This window comes from Eulemur rufifrons, chromosome 8 (genome assembly GCF_041146395.1).
Source record: "Eulemur rufifrons isolate Redbay chromosome 8, OSU_ERuf_1, whole genome shotgun sequence".
NCBI classification, from domain to species: domain Eukaryota; kingdom Metazoa; phylum Chordata; class Mammalia; order Primates; family Lemuridae; genus Eulemur; species Eulemur rufifrons.
The window spans coordinates 46,999,189-47,021,057 of NC_090990.1; the positions used below are offsets into that span (position 1 = coordinate 46,999,189).

Consider the following 21,869-nt stretch of genomic DNA (forward strand, 5'->3'; position numbering starts at 1 on the left):
ATTTTCTTATAATTAATCTATTTAGTACTCATTATAGAGAATGTAGACACGTTAATAGTATGTGAAGTCAGAGAGTTTCCATCATTCTTAGTTATCTGTTCTTTAGTTAATCTATTCCGTGCAAGGCTTTATGTAAATGGGGTTTTAATGATTGTGTGGTCTAAATTTTGAATTCTAATTTTTTTCTCTTGTCTTAGTGTACATGTGCCCATCTTGTTAGTGACCCTTTATGATGAATTCTTATAGAGTACACACAATATAGTTTTGGGTTTTTTTCTTTAGCTTTTTGCTGCATTTATAATACTGCATTGTGTTATGGCCTTCAGTCAGGGCCTTCAGTGCCTCCATCAGTAAGTGATGTACATTGTACCTACCAAGCAACCTCCCATCATCCCCCCTCCCCACATCTCTGAGTCTCCAGCATCCATCATCTCAAGCTCTGTTTCCATGTGTGCGCATTATTTAGCTCCTGCTTCTAGGTGAGAACTTGCAGTATTTCTCTTTGTGTCTCTGAGCTGTTTCACTTACGATAATGACCTTCAGGTGGGCATGGTGGCTCATGCCTGTAATTCTAGCCCTTTGGGAGGTCGAGGCGGGAGGATTGCTTGAGCTCAGGAGTTCGAGACCAGCCTGACCAAGAGCGAGACCCCGTCTCTACTAAAAATAGAAAAATTAGCTGGGCAACTGAAAATAGAAAAAAATTAGCCAGGTGTGGTGGTGTACACTTGTAGTCCCAGCTACTCGGGAGGCTGAAGTTTGGTGTTGCTGTGAACTAGGCTGATGCCACTGCACTCAAGCCTGGGCAACAGAGCAAGATTCTTGTCTCCAAAAAAAAAAAAAAAAATGGCTTTCAGTTCTATCCATGTTGCTGCAAGAGACATGATTTCATTCTTTTTTGTGGCTGAATAAGTATTCTTCTTGTGTATACATACCACATTTTCTTTATTCAGTCCTCTGTTGATGTACACTTAGGTTGATGCCATATCTTTGCTATTGTGAATAGTGCTGGGATAAACACGCAGGTGCAGGTATCTTTTTTATATATCATTTTCTTTTGGGTTGATACCCAGTAGTGGGAATGCTGGATCCTATGGTATAGTTCTATTAAATATTTTTAGTTCTTTAAGAACTCTCCATGCTTTTTTCCATAGAGCTTGCACTAATTTACATTCCCACTGATAGGGTATGAGAGTTCCCTTATCTCCTCATCCTTGCCAACATCTGTTATTTTTTGTTTTTATTAATAGCCATTCTGATTGATGTAAGATCTCATTGTGGTTTAATTTGCATTCCTCTGATAATTAATGATATCGAACATTTTTTCATATGCTTCTTGGCCATTTGGTTCTCTTTTGAAAAATGTCTGTTCGTGTCCTTAGTCCACTTTTTAATGGGTTTATTTGATTTTTGTTGTTGTTGAGTTGTTGGAGTTTCTTGTAAATTCTGTATAATAATCTACTGTCAGATGTATAGTTTGCAAATATTTTCTCCCATTCTACAGGTTGTTCACTCTGTTGATTCTTTTGCTGTGCAGAAGCTTTGTAGTTTAACTAAATCCCATTTATTTATTTTTGTTGTCTGTGCTGCCTTTTTTTCTTTTTTTCTTTCTTTTTTTTTTTTTTTGGTAGAGGTGGGGTCTCCCTATGTTGCCCAGGAAGCTCTTGAACTCCTGGCCTCAAGTGATCCTCCCAGCTTGGCCTCCTAGAGTGCTAGGATTATAGGCATGACCCACCATGCCCAGCCTGTCTTATGCCTTTGGGATCTTAATTCTTTGCCTAGACCAATGTCTGGAAGAATTTTCCCTGGGTTTGTTTCTAGTATTTTTGTAGATTCAAGTCTTACATTCAAGTCTTTAATCCATCTTGAGTTGATTTTTATATATGGTAAGAGATAGTGTTCCAGTTTTATTCGTCTGCATATGGCAATCCAATTTTCCCAGCACCCTTTATTGAAAAGGGTGTCCTTTCTCCAGTGTATGTTCTTTGTGTGTGTGTTTTGTTTCTCTTTTTTAATTTATTTATTTTTTTTATTTTCAGAGTATTACAGGGGCACGAACACTTAGGTTACATATACTGCCTTTGCACTGCCTAAGTCAGAGCTACAAGCGTGCCCATCTCCCAGACAGCGCAAACAGCACCTGTTAACTGTGAGTTTACCTATCCCCTCTTCCCCTCGCCACCAACCTGACACCAGATGAACGTTACTTCCATATATGTACATAAGGTTTGATTGATTAGTACCAATTTAATATTGAGTACGTGTGGTGTTTGTTTTCCATTCTTGTGATACTTCACTTAGAAGAATGTGGCTCCAGCTCTATCCAGGATAATACAAGAGGTATTAGTTCACTGTTTTTTTTCTTTCTTTGTTTGTTTTATTTTGTTTTTTTATGGCTGAGTAGTGCTCCATGGTATACATATACCACATTTTATTAATCCACTTGTGCATTAATGGGCACTTGGCTTGTTTCCATATCTTTGCAATTGTAAATTGTGCTGCTATAAACATTCCAGTGCAGCTCAGTGTACGTTCTTGTTGACTTTGTCAAAGATCAGTTGGCTGTTAAGTATGTAGATTCATTTCTGGGTTCTCTATTCTGTTCCATTGATCTATGTGTCTACTTTTATGCCAGTGCCATGCTGCTTTGGTTATTATTGCCTTGTAGTATAATTTGAAGTCAGGCAATGTGATATCTCCAGTTCTGTTCTTTTTGCTCAAGATTGCTTTGGCTATATGGGCTCCTTTTTTGGTTCCATATGAACTTTAGAATTGTTTTTTTTAATTCTGTGAAAAATGATGTTGATATTTTGATTAGGGATTGAATTGAAGCTATAAATTGCTTTAGGCAGTATGGTTATTTTAATGATTAATTCTTCTGATCCATGAACCTGGGATATTTTTCCATTTGTGTTATCTTCAATTTCTTTCATCTGTTTTGCAGTTTTCCTTGCAGCGAATCTTTCACCTCCTTGGTTAAATATATTCCTAAGTGTTTTATTTTTCTGTAGCTATTGTAAATGGAACTGCTTTCTTGATTTTTTTTTCTTTTTTTTTTTTTAAATAAGGTGGTTTGAAGCTTTCTTGATTTGCTTCTCAACTAGATTGTTATTGGTGTGTAGAAATGCTACTGATTTCTGTACGCTGATTTTGTATCCTGAAATTTTACTGAATTCATCTATCAAATCTAAGAGTTTCTTGGTGGAATCTTTAGGATTTTCTAGATTAAAAAGATCATATTATCGGGGAACAGGGATAATTTGACTTCCATTTTTCCAATTTGGATGCCTTTTTTCCTCTTGCCTGGTGATTGCTCTGGCAAGGACTGCAATACTATGCTGAATCTTAACGGGTGGTGGAAGTGGGTATCCTTGTCTTGTTCCAGTTCTTAGGGGGAATGTTTTCAATTTTTCCCCACAGAATAGTTTTCTTTTTTTTCTTTGTTAATTTTTTTTAATTTTGCAGGGGCCATGCTAATCCTCTCTGTATCATTCTAATTTTAGTATATATGCTGCCAAAGCAAGCACCAGAGTAGTTTTCTTAACAAAGTTTGTATTTTTACTGAGTTTCTTGAATTCTTCAGTAAACAATTATTCATTTCTTTATATTTCAGATTGACGTGTTTTAAGGTTGTTGAATTTCTGGAGTCTAGCAGGCCTGCAAGAACAAAAATTATTCTTCAGGAGAAAAACAGAATCCAGCCTTGACAACATCTACAATGTCCAGCGTAGAGTCAAAAATTGCTAGCCTTGCAAAGGAACAGGAAAATACCACCCATATGGAAAGAAAGCAGAAACTGATAGAAACAGATAAGGAGATAGCTCCAATATTGGATTTAAAATACAAAGATATATCAGCAGTTATTATGAAAAAGTTTAAGGTCTTGACGGAAATCCAGGACCTAATGTTTGATGAGATAAGGGAAAGTCTTAAAAATGATCTACAGGAAATGTTAGGAGTAAAAAATGCGATACCTATAATAAAAAATTCAAAGAACTCCAGTAGCAGGAAAGAGTGGCAACAAATAAAAGATTTAACTTCACAAAAAACAGGGCTGGTAGAGAAAATAGGAGAGTATTCTAAAATAGTTGAGGATATTGAAAGCTTAATTTTTGAAAGAAAAGTAGATGAGCTGAGTAGCAAATTAGACAAAGCTAAAGAATCCAGTAGTGATGAAGGTAAGAAATTATCCCAGAATGAATCACTAAATTACAAAATCATGGAAAGTATAGAAGAAGCCTTAAGCGATATAGATGACAGATACAGAAATTGCAATATCCATATAGAAGTGACAGAAGGAGAGACGAGAAAAAATGGAGAGGATGAACTAGTCAAAGAATGGGGAGAGGAAAAAAAACTTCAGAACTTCAAGAATACAGAGAAAATTCTAGAAGCCTCCAAAGAAGAAGAAATGTTGATGGATGAAGGAGCAATACTCACCCTGGCAGCAGACTTTTCGTCAGCAACACTGGATATTAGTAAGCAATGGAGTAATGTCTTCAATATTCTGAGAGAAAATGATTATGAGCCTAAATTTCTATGCCAAGTTAAGTTAGCATTTAAATGTGATGGTGAAATAAAGGAATTTTCAGACCTGCACAGCCTCAGGAAGTTTATCAGCCAAAAATCTTCTATGAAAGAATTACTGGAAGATGTACTCCCACAAAATGAAAAAGTAAATCAAGGAGGAAGAAGATATGGGATTCAAGAAAAACTGGTAAGCATAGAAATCTATAAAGCTTATGGGTAAAATATAAGTAATAGTTGGTATGGTTATTTTGAAGGTCAAATCGATTTTTAAGAAATGATTCCTTAAAAGTAAAAACATGACATTAAACATAATGATTTAAAAGGCTGCTTTAAATAAAGGATGGTATTGAAAGCATAGGAGAGAAGAGAAAGGGCTAGGGTTGTTTGTTTGGGACAAAGTTCTTATGCATATCCTAGTTATTGATAGGAAAATAAATTGAGGCCAGATGCAGTGGCTAATACCTGTAATCCCAGCAACTAGGAAGGTTGAGGCAGGAAGATTGCCTGAGGCCAGGAGTTAAAGACCAGCCTGAGAAGCATAGCAAGACCTCATCTCTACAAAAAAAAAATAGAAAAATAGCTGGTCGTAGTGGCCTGTGCCTGTTGCCCTCATTAGTTGGGAGGCTAAGGCAGGATTGCTTGAGCCCAGAAGTTTGAGGTTATAGCAAGCTATGATAGAACCACTGTGCTCTACCCCAGGCAATAGAGGGAGACCCTGTCTTGGGAACAAAAAGAAGAATATAGGCCTTCTCTTCCCTTTGTACTCTGGCCCCCAATCCTCTGTGAGGTCAAGGAAAAGGCAGTTTTCCATCTTGTGTTTCTTAAAGCTTCAACTAATATTATGCTTCAGTTCCACTCTTAGAGGTACTGCCTGCAGCTAATTCCTTAGGTTTTTAGCCATTCCGGGGTTAATTTCTCACGTACTTTTCTTTCTTCCTTTCTGTCTGTCTGTCTTTCTTTCTTGCTTTTTTTGAGACAGAGTCTCATTCTTGTCACCCTGGGCTAGAGTACAATGGTGTCATCATAGCTCACTACAACCTCAAACTCCTGGGCTCAAGCTATCCTCCTGCCTCAGCCTCCCAAATAGCTGGGACTACAAGCATGGGCCAGTGCACCTGGCTAATTTTTCTATTTTAGTAGAGATGGGGGTCTCTCTCTTGCTCAGGCTGGCGGTCTTGAACTCCTGAGCTCAAGCAATCTTTCCACCTTGGCCTCCTAGAATTATGGGCATGAGACACTGCACCCTCTCGCTTTTTTTTACTCTTGTTAATTTCCTGGGTCTTCCAAAGCATACAACATTTATCCTATACTTTCCAGCTCCCAAAATTTTGTGCTATGGGCATCTTTCCCTTTTCCTTTGTTCCTATGGCTTTCTTCCATTACTCTTTCACTTCAGGAGTGTTTAAAGAGAGATGGGAGTTAAATGCATGTATACAATTCATCGTCTTGATCCAGAAATCTTAAGCTAACATTTTTGACAGATTTTCAATGAACCCCTCTTCCCCACCCTTCCAACATTTCCAAATGTAACCTCTATGCAAAATGAGAATCTAGAATTGGAAGGCACATTTGGAGCAACATTCTTTATTTCAGAATCAGAATTTAGTCTCAGAAAGTAGCTGCCTTCAAGGTTTACACAGATGAGGTACTTAACCTGGCCTGGAAAAGTTGGAAAAGTTGAAGACAAATAGCCATCAGCCAGCCACAAATGAAGAGCTTTTTCTTACAGAGGGAATAATAAGTGAAAGGCTCAAGGGCAGGCTAAGGTCTTCAAGAAATATATTACATTCAGAGAGCGGTGGTGTTTACGAGTAATTGATCACAACCAGTTACAGATTCCTTGTTCCTTCTCCACTCCCACTGCTTCCCTTGACTAGCCCAAAAAGAAAATTAAGTAAGTGATTCAGAGAGTGAATTCGAAGTTTTAATTCTTTAAACCTCATGATTTAAAGAAATAACTTTTTCTTCTCTTTTTTTTTTTAACTTTCAGGGTAAAACTCTAGTAGACTCAAAGCATGGAGCTGGAGGAACAACCAGTGATGGCTTGAGCTTTCTATTTAGTAAAGAGGTAAAAGTTGCTCAGCCAGAGGAGGCGAAGAACTTGGAGATTCTGGAGGAGTCTTCAGAGTGGAGGGAAAAAGAAAATCCCATGTTGGAGGAGGAAGAGGCTTCAGAGGTAGAGGAGGATGAAGAGGCCTCAGGGATGGAGGGAGAGGAGGCCTCCTCAGGGTTGGAGGAGGAGGATGAAGGGGCCTCAGGATTAGAGGAGGAGGAGGAGGAGGGAGAAGAGGCCTCATGGTTGGAGGAGGATGGGGAAGAGAGTTCAGTGTTATATGAGGAACAGGACTCAACCTTTCAGGGTTGTACCGTGGTAGATGCAAAGCATGGAGCTGAGGAAATAAACAGTGATGGTTTGGACATTATTTTGATTGACATGGTAGAGGATTCTGAGCTAGAGGAGGAAGAGGAAGGAAAGGACTCTGAGATAGGAAAGGTAAGGACTACCTTCCAGACTGAGAAAAAAGAGGCCTCACAAGGACTTAAAGAAATTTCCTCTAGTTGTTTGGTTTTGGACTCAGAGAGGAAAAAGTTGGGGAAACATCAGGTGGTTCACAAAACCCAGGAGGAAGAGGAAACAGCTCTGCCCAGAAGTCAAGGAGTTGAGACACCCTGTCTGACCTCATGCTTGGCCTCTCCCTCAAAATCACTAGAAATAAGTTATGGTAAGGGTAAAAAGCATCCATGTACAAATTTGGGTACTTCATCAGGAGTCACTAAAATTTTTAGGGAAACAGAGAAAGAGAGACGCAAAATTCTAACACCCAAAGAAGCAGAGTTACTACAAGAAACAGAAGAAAACTTTAGAAGAAGTGTGATTAATAGTATCAGAGAGATACAAGAGGAGATAGGAAATATTAAAAACTGCCATCCAGAAGTCTTAGAAATTAAAAATTCAATAGATGATCTGAGTAGCAGGATGGACATACTTGAAGAAAGAATGAACAATCTAGAAGATCAAACTGAGGAATTCTCTAAAGATACAATACAAATGACTAAACAGATAATACATAAAGAAAGGCTAAGAGACATAGAGGATAGATCCAGAAGCTCCAACATTCGTTTGATAGGAATTCCAGAAAAAGATAATAATGAGAATGGAGCAGAAGACATAATTAAGGAAATAGTTGATGAAAATTTTCCAGAGTTAAAGAAAGATTCACCTCTTGAGATTATCAGTGCTTACCGAATACCCAGTAAGATTGATAGAAGGAGACTCACTCCTAGACACATCTTGGTGAAATTTTGGAATTTTAACGATAAAGAGAAAATCCTAAGGGCTTCCAAAGAGAGAAAAGAAATAACCTACCAAGGAACAAGAATCAGACTGACAGCAGACTTATCACTGGACACCCTGGATGCGAGAAGTAAGTGGAGTGCTGTCATAAAAGTTCTGCAGGATAAAGGCTTTAAGCCTAGAATTCTATATCCAGCCAAATTGGCATTTGATTTTCAGGGTAAAACAAAGATATTTCTTGATATTGAAGAATTTAGAAAGTCTATTTCTTGTATGCCTTCTTTGAAAGAATTGCTAGAGAATATATTTTAACAATCTAGGGTGACAACAAACATAATATCACATACATAATATGCTTTTTTCCCACTGACACATCCAAAAATCAACATGTAAAACCAGAAATTAAAACAGTACACCTCTGTACAGAAGGATGGATAGCTAACAACATAATTTGGGATGAAGGAAAAGAAGTTTGCAGATACTACCTAGATGTTGGTAAAATTTTTTAAAAATAGGCTGCTCTGAAGGTAGTGAGTTATTTCAATTGATTGTTCATGGTTAGAAATCAAACTCCTTTTTCTATTCTTTCCCCTGTTCTCACTACTGTACTTGAGTAGTCTTAAAAAGGTTGTAAATATCCTGATCATCACCTAAGTGCACATTTGAGAATAACACCAATTGGGTATTGGACAGAGGTGGGGGATGGGGGGAGGGGATGGGTGTATACCTACATGATGAGTGCGATGTGCACTGTCTGGGGAATGGACAAGCTTGAAGCTCAGACTCGGGGGTGATGGGGGGGCATGGGCAATATATATAACCTGAACTTTTGTACCCCCATAATAAGCTGAAATAAAAAAAGAAAAAATAAAAAAAATAAATAAAAAATAAAATGAAAAGCTAAAAAAAAAGGTTGTAAATAATAGTAACCATCCTAGCTTGTATAGAAGTAAACTTTCTATGGGTGGGGCGCGGATCTGTCTATGTAGGGGGAAGCAATGGAAAAGCATGGGGTGTGAGATGGCACGATCGATTAAAATAGAAAAAATGCAAAAGCCAAACTCATCAAAAGAAGGATATTTCATAAATTTTATTGTTTATCATGATGTGAATCTTAAACTTTTATATTAAATATTTTTCCTTTGAATACTTTATGCTTTATTTGCTTATTTATTTTAGAAACAGGATCTCTATTGCCCAGGAGACTAGAGTGCAGTATCACAATCATAGCTCACTTTAACCTTGAACTCCTGGTCTCGAGCAATCCTCCCACCTTGGCCTTCCAAAGAGCTGGGATTACAGGTGTGAGGCAATGTGCCCGGTTTTCATGTGCTTGTATATATAAAAATTTTTTATTATACATTCTGAAGTACTTTGTCATTATAATCTAATTTTTTATGATTTTATTGCATAAAATCATCCATGGAAAGATCAAATCTCTTATCTAACATGTAAAACTAGTGTGTTTTCTAATTGTTAATTACTTAAGAATGAATCAATTTGCAATGGATGAATAATCAAGGGGGAATGATCTAATCATTTTAAGGCTTTTTCTGCTAGGACTCAGCATATTCAATTTTTTAAGACAATCCTCTGTCCAGCTTCCTTTTCTTGGTTCAGTCCTTCCCAGTCCAGCCTTCAAGAATCTTCTGCATAGTGATTATAATTTTAAATGCCCTGGTCCCTCAACACCTGGCTTTGAGCTCCAATTCCACTGTGTGATTCCCGGCAAGTTCCCTGACTTCTCTTGAGTCTCCGCTTCCTTACTTTGCAGGTTGTTTGTGAGGGTTCTGTGAAGTGCCATTTGTGCCCAACGTGAGAATTCTCAGTAGATGGGAATCCTGCCTCCTGGCAAGGCTGGACACCAAAGAAGGAATTTTAAGGCTTATGAGTTATAGGAAAGGGGAAATACTGTGTTCTCTGAAAACAGCATTGCAGGAAGAGGATTAAGGAGCCTTTATCTGAGGAAATACACCTGAGGTGTTGCAGAAGACTAGAAATGTTTATGCAACAGCCACACCCAGTACTTTAACCAAATAGAGAGATCTCAATTCTTTGCTTAATAACAAAAATAAGAAATGTTTAACTTTTGTCAATTTTTAGGGTCATATCAATGTGGATACCATACTTGAATCTGAACAATAAACAGTGCAAGCTGCTAAAAGTCAACAATTTTATATTAGTTGCCACAGGGGCCTCTGATCTGGAGGGTGTAGCCTCCAAACCCACAAGGTGACAAAATAGAGGTTTCTAAGCCCAAGGGCCACTGACTCTGAAGCAGAATCAAAAGATGACGGGCTAGAGGCCTTGGGTTTCTGTAACACAATTAGGCCCGTAGGATGACTGTGCAAGTAAAAGGACAAAGGCATCACCCATAATGTACCACTAAGACGTCACAGCTACTAGAACATTGGTTTTTAAATTATTTGGCACTGTGTACTTAATGTAAAACTTCAGAGCACAGTGAATCTTATTTAGTACTTGTGTCCCTTCACAAATGGTATCTTTTCATTAAAAAGCTTTGTAACCATCATTTTAACTGCTGCACAGTCCCTCGAATGAATGTGCCATAATTTGTTAAATCTTTCCCCTAAAAAATACATACTTAGCCGTCAGAGGAGATACCATGATCACAAAGGTGGTTTTCCCAGGGTGAGGCTTATCCATTGCACTTTGGATGTGCTGACCCCTGGGATTTCCCCATATGTGGGCAAACTTGACCGTATAATTTGTGGTAGTGGGGGGAGTGCGTTTGCGTTCTTAAAAAGAAAAAATCTAAAATAACGCTTGGACATTTCAGTTATTTTAAGTTTCGAATCACCATATATATGAAGAGATGCTTTTTTTTTTTTTTTTAAATTGTCCTTTTTGGAAGGCACAAAGAGCGATGGTTATGGGTAGTTTCCTTGATCTAGCCCTACCCGCTCCCAAATCTGACTCCTGCAGTAGGACAGGCTAGCAGGACTGGAATTAATGGATCAAAGGGCCCGGTCATTTTACAGCTTTTGCTAAATATTACCCACATTGCTTTCAAAAACTGTCGGTGATTTATACTATCTCAACTGAGAACACTAGCTTTTAGCCTCTTGCTGCCAACAAAGAGTATAATTAAGAACACGTTTTGGCTGGGCACGGTGGCTCACGCCTACAATCCTAGCACTCTGGGAAGCCGAGGCAGGAAGATCACTCCAGGTCAGGAGTTCGAGACCATCCTGAGTAAGAGCAAGACCCCGTTTCTACTAAAAAATAGAAAGGAATTATCTGGACAACTAAAAATATATAGAAAAAATTAGCCGGGCATGGTGGCGCATGCCTGTAGCCCCAGCTACTCGGGAGGCTGAGACAGAAGAATTGCTAGAGCCCAGGAGTTTAAGGTTACTGTGAGCTAGGCTGATGCCATGGCACTCTAGCCCGGGCAACAGAGGGAGACTCTGTCTCAAAAAAAAAAAAAAAGAACACGTTTTAATGGGGTAAAAATGTACCTTGCAACTCGATGTTGGTGTCTAATTAAAGATTATGACACCTTTGTTTGCATTATTTCCACTGGGCTTTACATTCATTCAGGTACTGCACCACTTTATCTACTTGCAGATCGTGCTTTTAATTTTTTTTAGACAAAGGTTCTCACTCCGTCACCGGGGCTGGTGTGCGGTGGCCTAATCATAGCTCACTGCAACTCCAACTCCTGGGCTCACGCAATCCTCCCACCTCAGCCTCCTGCGTAGCTGGGACTACCAGCATGCCACCATGCCCAGCTAATTTTTTCTTTTTCTTTTTTGTACAGACAGGGAGACGGGGTCTTGTTATGCTGCCCAGGCTAGCCTTGAACTCCTGGCTTCAAGCAATCTTCTCACCTCAGCCTCCCAAAGTGCTGGGATCATAGGCATAAGCCGCCACACCTAGCTGATTTCCTGTCTTTAAATGTGCTTAATCTTATTTCTCCTTGCAGGACTAAAGAACTGGGCCTGTGGCTTCATCCTTCTACCCACTAAATCTTTTATTCCCTCTAGTTTCATGTTTTTAACTTTTTCTTTCATTGGTTTTTACCTTTTGATCCATTAGCATTAAGTGTCCTTTATCATATCTCCTTGGGGTTTCTAATACTTATTTTTAGATCTCATTTCTTTTACCAATATTTACTTTTTTCTTGTTCTTACTGTAGTTTTGAATCACTTCTTTTACTTTCCTTTTGTACGTCACTTTAGGGTTTTCTTGCTTCTTTGCTTGCTGTTCTGTATTTTGTTTTAATTTGTGCTTGGAGTGCATGCTGAAGAAACAGTTTTCTGGGGAAGAAGTGTGGAGAGGATCCAACATGTTCACAAGTGAATTTGGAGACCACTACCACCCTTGAACTCCCCCTAATCCTAATCCCTTTCCAACCGGGTCTCCAAAAACCCTCACCTCTTGGACCCTCCATTCTCCCCCTACCCTCAAGAGGACTCCAAGGAGTTGAGGGAGGATCCCACACGAACAGCCTCCTGCCCCACCACTTCTAGCCAAGTCCCCAGAATTGCCTGGCCAGTCTGGAACCCCCTTAGGGCTTTCCAGCACCTATTATCCACTTAACTTCTCGAGTATGGGTAGCTGGTGTGCTGGTGTGCGCATCCCTGGGCTCTTATGTGTGGCTAAGGGGTGACTAAGTATGGTTGCTTGAGGAGAGGTGTGGACAAGTTTGAAGGTCCACCCCTATATGAACAAGAACCCTCCAAATGTGAGAATGAGCAGGAGTTAGAGAAATTGGGTAGGCTATGAGCCAGAGACGGCTCTCCCTGAGAATTCTGAACTTGAAGCTGGCATTCTAGGTCCTCATAAAAGGCATATTTGTACTAGTTCATTCAGTTTATAGTTTTTACATGTTTAGGTAGGGTAGATGGACCTCCACTTGTTGCTCCAGAGTTAGGAGTGAGCGTATTTGATTTACTGGAACCAGGGAGCTTTTGAAAGATTTCATTCAGGGAACTGTTGTGATCAAAACTAAGCTCAGACTTGGGTGGTGAATTTACAAAAAAAAAAAAATTTATAAATTTTTAAATTTTTTTAAAATGTTATAAAAATGCAATTAAATGAGAAGACAGACATCAGGCTAGATGACAATAGAAAGAAGTAGTTAAAATTTAAGGGGAAAAAGCTGAGTGTGGTGGCTCATGCCCGTAGCTTTGGGAGGCTGAGGCGGGAGTATCACTGGAGTTCAAGACCAGCCTGAGTAAGAGCAAGACCCCATCTCTACAAAATATAAATTAGCTTGCCATGGTGGCATGTACCTGTAGTCCCAGCTACTCAGGAGGCTAAGTTAGGAGAATCACTTGAGCCCAGGAGTTTGAAGTTGGAGTGAGCTATGAAGATACCGCTATACTCTAGCCCAGGCAACAGAGCAAGACCTTGTCTCAAGAAATAATAAAATAAAACAAAACTAAAAAAATAAAAATTTAAGGGGAAAACAAGACTCCATAAAAAAAAGAGAGAAACCGACCCTTTTTATTTTTAATTACATTTAAAATACAGACAAATTCTTTTTACTTTTAGTTAGAGGTCAAAAGAGAATAAAAGCAAAGGTAGAAGTTTAAAGATGAAGAGGACATAGAGGCGAACTGAAACAAGCCGCAGGATGCGTCCTCCTTTGCTGGAGTCAGTTCGCCACCTGCCCAGCTTTTCCTGGGGCCACCGGTTACCTGACTAAGATGGTTTAGGCTGACATGAAAAAGGAGGTCTTGGTACACAGCATTGGGGAGGGTAATGTTGCTAGTTAAGTCTTACATGCTGCTGAGATTTTGAGTTCATCCCATCGGTGATGCAAGCTACAGACCATGTGCTTTTGGAAACAGAAAGGCCTTGGCTCCACGGCAAGAACCGAGATTATCGTTGGTGTGTTCCTCCGAGAGGATGGAGAGCCAGTTTCCTACCGGCAATAGCTACTTCAAATTGGCTGCAAGGCTGGTTGCAAGTTGCTCCTAAAAAGCCAGCTCGCTTCTTTGCCCGATGCCCTCCCTTCTCCCTAGCCCGGTCACTGTCCCCAGAGGCCCACATAGTGAAGGCTGCGGTGCCGGAGACTCTCTCCTACTCACCAGAAACCTATTGCTGTTTGGAAGGGACTAATTTGGACCTAATGGGCTATGATAGGAAAACTTTGCTGAGGGACAGGAGAGGGGGTGGTAGTTGGGCAAGAAAAATATTTAAGACACTAAGTAAAATGTAGGTAACTTTGTAGAAGATGCAGCTCATTTCTAGAAATAAATGGCTTTCCTCAGAGCTCTCTCAAAGCCACATCCTGGAAGGTTGGACCCTCTCTCAGGGGTCACTGTGACTCTGCCGTTGCTCAAGGTTAAGCTGCTTGAGCAAAGGTTATCAGCTATTTCACCTAAAAAACACAATGGAGTTAGAAAGGTGCACAGGAGTGGGCGGCCCTGTGTGCAGGTGGTTTCTGCTGCCCCAGGGGTCTCAGTCCCCCTGCGCCCGCCCCACCCCGCGCCGGAATCCCCACTGTGACCTCTCTTGGAGAGGACCAAGATAGACACACACTTCCCATCTCAGTCTCCAGAGATATTCCCCTTCCTTCAGTGCAGGCTCTAATCAAAATCTGTACTAATCAGAGACAGAAGGAAAATTTTCAGGTCTTTTTATTTCATAGAACAGTAGGGGTGCCAATCAAAATGTGCTTTGATATAAAACTTTCAGTTCCTCCAATGAAGAATTTATTAAAAAAAGAAAAAGAAACTTGCAGTTCCTTCTGACGGAGACGACCGTTGGCTGGCCACCAACTCGGCCATGTCGGGACAGGCTGAAAAGGACGAAGGTCGTGAAAGTAACAGTCTCCCAGATGCCCAAGTCCTGCTGCGCCCCGACATCCGTGGGGCACAGACACAGAGAGTGGCACAGGTCACAGGTGAAGAGGGTGTGCCAGGCAGCCAGGCCAGGTGGCAGCCCAGACCTGGTCTGGAAGCCAAAGCGGTGTCAGGGGTACCAGAAGCAGCACGTGAGCCTTCTCCAAGACCTCGAGAATCTACCTGCCTAACACAGTAAAAACTGTTATTAAAAAATATTTCATTATAAAGTTAATTATGCCAAGCTTTGTGCATATTTAAACTCCTTGAACTTAAAGCTCTTATACAACAATGAAATGGAAACAAACTTACATCTGAACTACAAGGGAAGCTGCAAAGCCCATGAAATTAAAAACATTAATATAACCATATCCACTATGTTGTTATTGCTGGAATTTAATAGTTGCTCACAATGTGATTATGGTCCTAACCACTCCAGAACGGGCTCTTTTGAATTTTGCATGTTTTTCAGAGACTCAATTCTTAACATGGTATTTCTTTCTTGAAAACAATGGGAAGGCCGCCTTCCCTCAGCTTGCCAAGACAGAAGCAGCTCTGACACTCTGGGGCAGTGACCTAGAATATACTTACCTTAAGCTTTTTTCTCATCCTCTCCAAGTTAAAACACACAATTAAATTGTTCCTGAGAACATGTGGACTCCCCCCGAAACCCACTGATTGAAAAATCCTGAGCTCTGCTAGCCAATTGTCGAGAAATTAACAGTACAACCTGATGTAAGAAGTACGTGTCCCAAAAGCAGGATGCCTGCTGGGTCACCCAGGGTGAGGGGGTGCTCCTCCCATATCCTCCAGCCCCAGAACCCCCTCACCTCTGCCAGGGCCTTAGAAGCAGAAGCTTCTCTGTTCAGAGCAGAGCCCAGGGGCAGAAATCTTAAGGATCATAAGGGAAATTAATCATTTTATCTGTTCATGCCTATCTGATTCCAAATTTGGCCGTGGCTGCTCCCCAGTAGGTCTCTCCAGACTGAGAATAGGGCTCTGCTGGGAAGAAAGATATGTGTCATACTCTTTGCCATTCAGGAATTTATATTCTTTTTTTTTTTTTTTTTGAGACAGAGTCTCACTCTGTTGCCCAGGCTAGAGTGAGTGCCATGGCGTCAGCCTAGCTCACAGCAACCTCAAACTCCTGAGCTCAAGGGATCCTCCTGCCTCAGCCTCCCGAGTGGCTGGGACTACAGGCATGCACCACCATGCCCAGCTAATTTTTTCTATATATATTTTTAGCTGTCCATATAATTTCTTTCTATTTTTAGTAGAGATGGGGTCTGGCTCTTGCTCAGGCTGGTCTCGAACTCCTGAGCTCAAACGATCTGCCCACCTCGGCCTCCCAGAGTGCTAGGATTACAGGCGTGATCCACCGCGCCCGGCCAGGAATTTATATTCTAATTAGGGAAATTTTAATTTAAAAAATTGTATGCACTCACGAGACAGCCAAAACAAATTTAAAAATTAAGTCAAGGCAACAAAGATTTTAAAGAGACTCTTACCAGTTTCCCCCTTTTTCCAGTCCATGTCCCCATCCAACCTTTCTGGCAGGTCTGTGAATGGACTGTGCTCTCTTCCTCTGCCTGGTCCACATGCTGTTCCCACTACGCCACAGTCCTTCTTCCCATTTTCACCTTCCTCTTAGCAGTTAGCTGTCACCTCCTCCAGGAAGTAGTCTCTGCCCCCAAGACTAAGTTAGTGCCTAACATAGTACAGCCCTTTCAGTCTCTTTCAGGCCAGGCTGCAGGCAGGCACTTGGTAACTGAAGGGCCACATTGGTGAGACCTGGAAGACTGACAGTTCTTTATAGATAGCAGAAAGTATTTCAGGAGGCTCGACTGTCTTAAGTGTTGTCTGAGGTCAAGGTTGGCCCTAGCCTGGCAAGTTGCGCAAATGGCAGGTGAGGGTCAGTCGGCCCCACCAAAAGGTGTTGGGTCAGGGGATCTGACAAGCTCTCAGTTTCAGTTTCCCTGATAAGCTCTTTTTTTTTTTTTTTTTTTTTTTAGACAGAGTCTCACTCTGTTGCCCAGGCTAGAGTGAGTGCCGTGGCATCAGCCTAGCTCACAGCAACCTCAAACTCCTGGGCTCAAGTGATCCTCCTGCCTCAGCCTCCCGAGTAGTTGGGACTACAGGCATGTGCCACCATGCCCAGCTGATTTTTTCTATATATTTTTAGTTGTCCAGATAATTTTTTTTCTATTTTTTTTAGTAGAGACAGGGTCTCGCTCTTGCTCAGGCTGGTCTCAAACTCCCAAGCTCAAACAATCCTCCCGCCTTGGCCTCCCAGAGTGCTAGGATTACAGGTGTGAGCCACCGCGCCGGGCCGATAAACTCTTAAAGAAGTAGATCCTGGCCGGGCGCGGTGGCTCATGCCTGTAATCCTAGCACTCTGGGAGGCTGAGGCGAGAAGATTGCTCAAGGTCAGGAGTTCGAGACCAGCCTCAGCAAGAGCAAGACCCCCGTCTCTACTAAAAATAGAAAGAAATTATATGGACAACTAAAAAAATATATATAGAAAAAATTAGCCGGGCATGGTGGCACATGCCTGTAGTCCCAGCTACTCGGGAGGCCAAGGCAGTAGGATTGCTTCAGCCCAGGAGTTTGAGGTGGCTGTGAGCAAGGCTGATGCCATGGCACTCTAGCCTGGGCAACAGAGTGAGACTGTGTCTCAAAAAAAATAATAAAATAAAATAAGTAGATCCTAAAAATGGAAAGTCCAAACTCTCACCAGTCCAATTTCTCCAAATTCCACATAAAAAAAAGAATCTAAATGTATTAGGTGGTTTTTTAAAAATTTAAAAAAATTTTTTCCTTCTTTCTTTCTCTATTTACTTATTTTTATTTCAGCATATTACGGGGGTACAAACGTTTGGGTTACATATATTGCCTTTGCCCCACCCAAGTCAGAGCTTCAAGCGTGTCCATCCCCCAGGCGGTGTGCACCGTTTTATTATTTTTTCATGGTTATATCGCTTGACAGTACGAGATGTTTTGGGGAGATGTTTGGAGAGTGCCCAGTTTTCTTGGACAAGGGCTTTGCCCCTGACCTATGAGACAGCACAGTCCTATCCCGGCTTCCCCCTGTCTCTGCCCCTCTCTCCCCACCTTCCAGCTTAGCTTTGGTTCTACCTCATGGAACTGGTGCAAGAAACTAAAATCAGATTTGCTCAAAGAAAAGTGTCACAGCAGAGAGCGTCTGTTGTATTTCTGTGTTTGCCTGAAGAGGGAGCTGTAGGCAAGGACACTGGTAACCTTTCCCAAATGTGTTGCTTGTCGGAACGGGGCGTGCCTGGCAGGGGTGAATTGGAATGAACACTGGCAAGGTCAGACACGCTGGCAGAACCCACATCTCGTCAGGAGCCACCGGACATCTCGGGATGGAGACTATTCCCGGGCAGAAGAAACCCAGTTCGCTGTGATTGAAGTGGAGTCTGGCTCTCCCTGGCCATAGGTTGGTTACAGGGGCTTCCAGCACGGTGGGCTTGCGCTCGGCTTGCAGAGCGGGCTCATTGTGTCAGTCCTGGGAGCAGAGCTGCGGTTCTCAAAGTCAGCAGATAATACCATGTCATTTCTTCTTGACTTTGGAAGGTACTCCCAGCTTTTAGGCAGTGGATTAGTAAATGTTTTCCTAAAACATTAATATGAGTTTATTTCTTCTCAGTTTCTGCTACTCAGAAATGTGTACCCAAATCAAATAAGCATTATTCTGACTGAGTGGTGCTGGGTTTATATAGACAATGTAAGGGATGGCTGTCGAGTTGAAATTTGACAACAGTAAGAAATCCAGGAGTAAGTCACCGTGGAAATGGCTCCAGGCAGCCACGAGGGAAAGACATAACAGAACTTTTCCTCCCTCTCTTAAGATTGTTGGCCCTTCCTGATGCCCTACTGAGCTCTGACAGAGGTGGCAGAATAGCCTAGGGAAACAAGGGACCTTCTAGGTAGCAATGGATGGAGACCCCTCCACTCCCCCTTCTGTTAGAAATCCATATTGAGGGAATGCTGTTGGAGTGGACGGTGGTGCCTTGACATCCAAGGACTCCAAAGCGGAAATCACATCAAGGGGCAGGGGCCTTGGGGCTGTGCAGGTGGCCCATGGGGACCTTGGCTAAAAGACTGTGGGGGAGAACAGATTCTGACATAGCAAGTGGCTAAGGCTGGAAGCCTTATTGGCCCAAGTCATTCTAGCAGAGAGTCACACCCTATGTATGCTTAATGGTGCTGGTCTCTATTTATTTGAATACCTTAGATACATTTACTTTAAATTCTCTCTTAGATTGCTCTAGTATCTTTACTGCTTCAGGGATGAGTTCTCTCATTAAAGTATGTTGATTGTACTCAGATGGCATTGGACTTCCTCACATGTGTAATAATTCGTTCTTACTCAAGAGGTTTCTCCTCAAGTGACTTGGGCTGTGAAGGTCTCTCATTGCCTCTGCCCAGGTCCTATTTTAGGTTTCCTGATTCCAGATAATTTTTTACATTAGTGGATTGGCTTGGATTTTGCCACTTTGAGAATGCAAGCCCCATCCCCATGGCACAGGCTTAGAATTCCAATTTCATGTGTCCAGACTGGGAGGAATAATTCATCTTCTAGTTAAGAACTTGGGCTAGGCCGGGCATGGTGGCTCATGCCTGTAATCCTAGCACTCTGGGAGGCAGAGGCGGGAGGATCTCTCGAGGTCAAGAGTTTGAGACCAGCCTCAGCAAGAGCGAGACCCCCGTCTCTACTAAAAAAAATAGAAAAGCAATTAGCTGGACAACTAGAAATATATATACAAAAAATTAGCCGGGCATGATGGCACATGCCTATAGTCCCAGCTACTCGGGAGGCTGAGGCAGGAGGATCACTTGAGCCTAGGAGTTTGAGGTTGCTGTGAGCTAGGCTGACGCCACGGCACTGTAGCCCGGGCAACAGAGCAAGACTCTGTCTCAAAAAAAAAAAGAACTTGGGCTAGTGAAAGACCATTCCAATTGTCACTTGTAGATGGGGAGTTTGATTCTGGCTCCAGCTTAACACACGTAGTCCAGTTCCGGCTCCTTCTCGAATGCCTGCCAAGCCTTTACAGCCTATATCTGTCCCTGGTCCTCTCATGGGCTAGCCTACTTCAGCTCCTGCTCACTGTATCTGACACCTATGGAGTCCCCTTTATTGCTTTTGAGGCATGTATTCTTAAATATTTTAATAAGTAAAATTAGTTTTTTAAAATATTTTATCTAGGGCCGGGCGTGGTGGCTCATGCCTGTAATCCTAGCACTCTGGGAGGCCAAGGTAGGAGGATCACTCTAGGTCAGGAGTTCGAGACCAGCCTGAGCAAGAGCAAGACTCAGTCTCAAAAAAACAAATAAATAAATATTTTATTTAGTATTTCTATGTATTAACCATGAAAGGTAGTGTTTTAGAATGTGCCCAATCTATCATCCTGACGTAGAAATTCACATTATATTTTTAACCAGAAATTATTTTTTAATAAGATGTTGTTTTTAATATTAATTTTATAAATAATCTCTTATTTTGCTAGTAGTTGTAAACGGTGTCTGTTTTTTCCAGATATGCAATCATATAGTCTGTAAATAATGACAGTTTTGCAATCTCCTATTAATTATATGTTTTAATTCAGTCCTTAACTAATTGCCTTGCCAAGAACTTCTAGAACAATATCCAGGAACAGTGGTAATATCAAGCATTCTCTTGTATCTGATTTTTATCAGAAATGCTTCTAGTGTCTTAGCATTAAACACATCCGGCTGCTCTGGTTTAGAGAAATGTTTTCATATGGGCTCTACTGCGCCATCTGTTGACCTTCCATGATATCACACCCACTGGAGATGGCCTTTCGGGACTTGCTAACTTAAGATAAGGAAGTACCCCTATATATTAGGTCATTAAATATGAAATGTCCAATTTTGAATCAAAAGTGTAGTTTACTTAGCACTCTGAGAGGCCGAGGACTGCATGAGATCAGGAGTTTGAGACCAGTCTGAGCAAGAGACCCCATCTCTACTAAAAATAGAAAAAATTAGCAGGGTGTGGTGGTGCACATCTGTAGTCCCAGCTACTCAGGAGGCTGAGGCAGGAGGATGCCTTGAGCCCAGGAGTTTGAGGTTGCTGTGAGCTAAGCTGATGCCACAGCATCTAGCCCAGGTAACAGAGTGAGACTCTGTCTCAAAAAGAAAAGAAAAAGTGTAATTTATCATATCTCAAATAAGAAGCAGTACAATTAATCAAAGTATGCTCCTAAACTATCCACACAATTTGCCATCCTAATGGTAGCTTGTTTATGCCAGCAGTGAAGAAGCCTGGAGAGCAAGTGGCGATGACATTGAAAAAGGTGTTTCCCACAGCTTGTTGAGAATTTAATATTTTTCCTTGCAAGAAGTGGTCCAAAGCCTGGAAGAAGTGCTAGTCAGTTGGTGCAAGGTCTGGTGAATGAATACAGTGGATGACAGAGAGTTTCCAAGTCCAGCTGCTGTAGTTTGAGCAGCGTTGTTTGTGTGACATGTGGTTGAGCTTTGTCTTGCAAGAGGATTGGCCTGTCTCTATTGACCAATCTCAGCTGCTTAATCGCAAGCATCCTCATCATTTTATACGGTTGGTTGCAGTAGACATTCTCTGTAACTGACTGACCAGGTTTCATGAAGCTGTAGTGGATTATACCAGCAGTGGACCAGCAAACAGACATCATTAGCATTTTTTTTTTTTTTTTTTTTTTGAGACGGAGTCTCGCTCTGTCGCCCGGGTTAGAGTGCCGTGGCATCAGCGTAGCTCACAGCAACCTCTAACTCCTGGGCTTAAGCGATCCTCCTGCCTCAACCTCCCGAGTAGCTGGGACTACAGGCATGAGCCAGTATGCCCGGCTAATTTTTTCTATACATATTTTTAGCTGTCCATATAATTTCTTTCTATTTATAGTAGAGACGGGGGTCTCGCTCTTGCTCAGGCTGGTCTCAAACTCCTGAGCTCAAACAATCCTCCTGCCTCGGCTCCCAGAGTGCTGGGATTACAGGTGTGAGCCACCGTGCCCCGGCCGAAAGGTAAGCTTTGATATTATTTCTCTCGTGATGCTCATTTAATTCATGCAGTACCCATCTATCCAGCTTCCTTACCTTGACAATTTGTTTCAAACGGCCCAATATTGTTGGAATAGTAACATCAAACCTTGTTGCTAATTCACGCATAGGTTGAGATGGATTCACTTTCACTATAGCTTTCTGCTCATCAT

The 21,869-nt window shown here is 41.5% G+C and overlaps 1 protein-coding gene and 2 non-coding genes across 3 annotated transcripts; 2 read left to right on the forward strand and 1 right to left on the reverse strand.

Annotated features, from left to right (window-relative positions):
* Positions 1–3,416: 3,416 nt before the first annotated feature.
* On the reverse strand, positions 3,417–3,524 carry LOC138391096 (U6 spliceosomal RNA). The gene has a single exon (XR_011234730.1). It is a non-coding gene; the product is annotated as a U6 spliceosomal RNA (small nuclear RNA).
* A 191-nt stretch (positions 3,525–3,715) lies between these two features.
* Positions 3,716–8,134, forward strand: L1TD1 (LINE1 type transposase domain containing 1). The gene is made up of 2 exons (XM_069479181.1): positions 3,716–4,714; positions 6,518–8,134. Exons 1-2 carry the CDS (start codon positions 3,716–3,718, stop codon positions 8,132–8,134), a joined length of 2,616 nt encoding a protein of 871 aa, XP_069335282.1.
* A 2,289-nt stretch (positions 8,135–10,423) lies between these two features.
* Positions 10,424–10,587, forward strand: LOC138390939 (U1 spliceosomal RNA). Its single transcript, XR_011234607.1, has one exon. It is a non-coding gene; the product is annotated as a U1 spliceosomal RNA (small nuclear RNA).
* Positions 10,588–21,869: the final 11,282 nt, after the last annotated feature.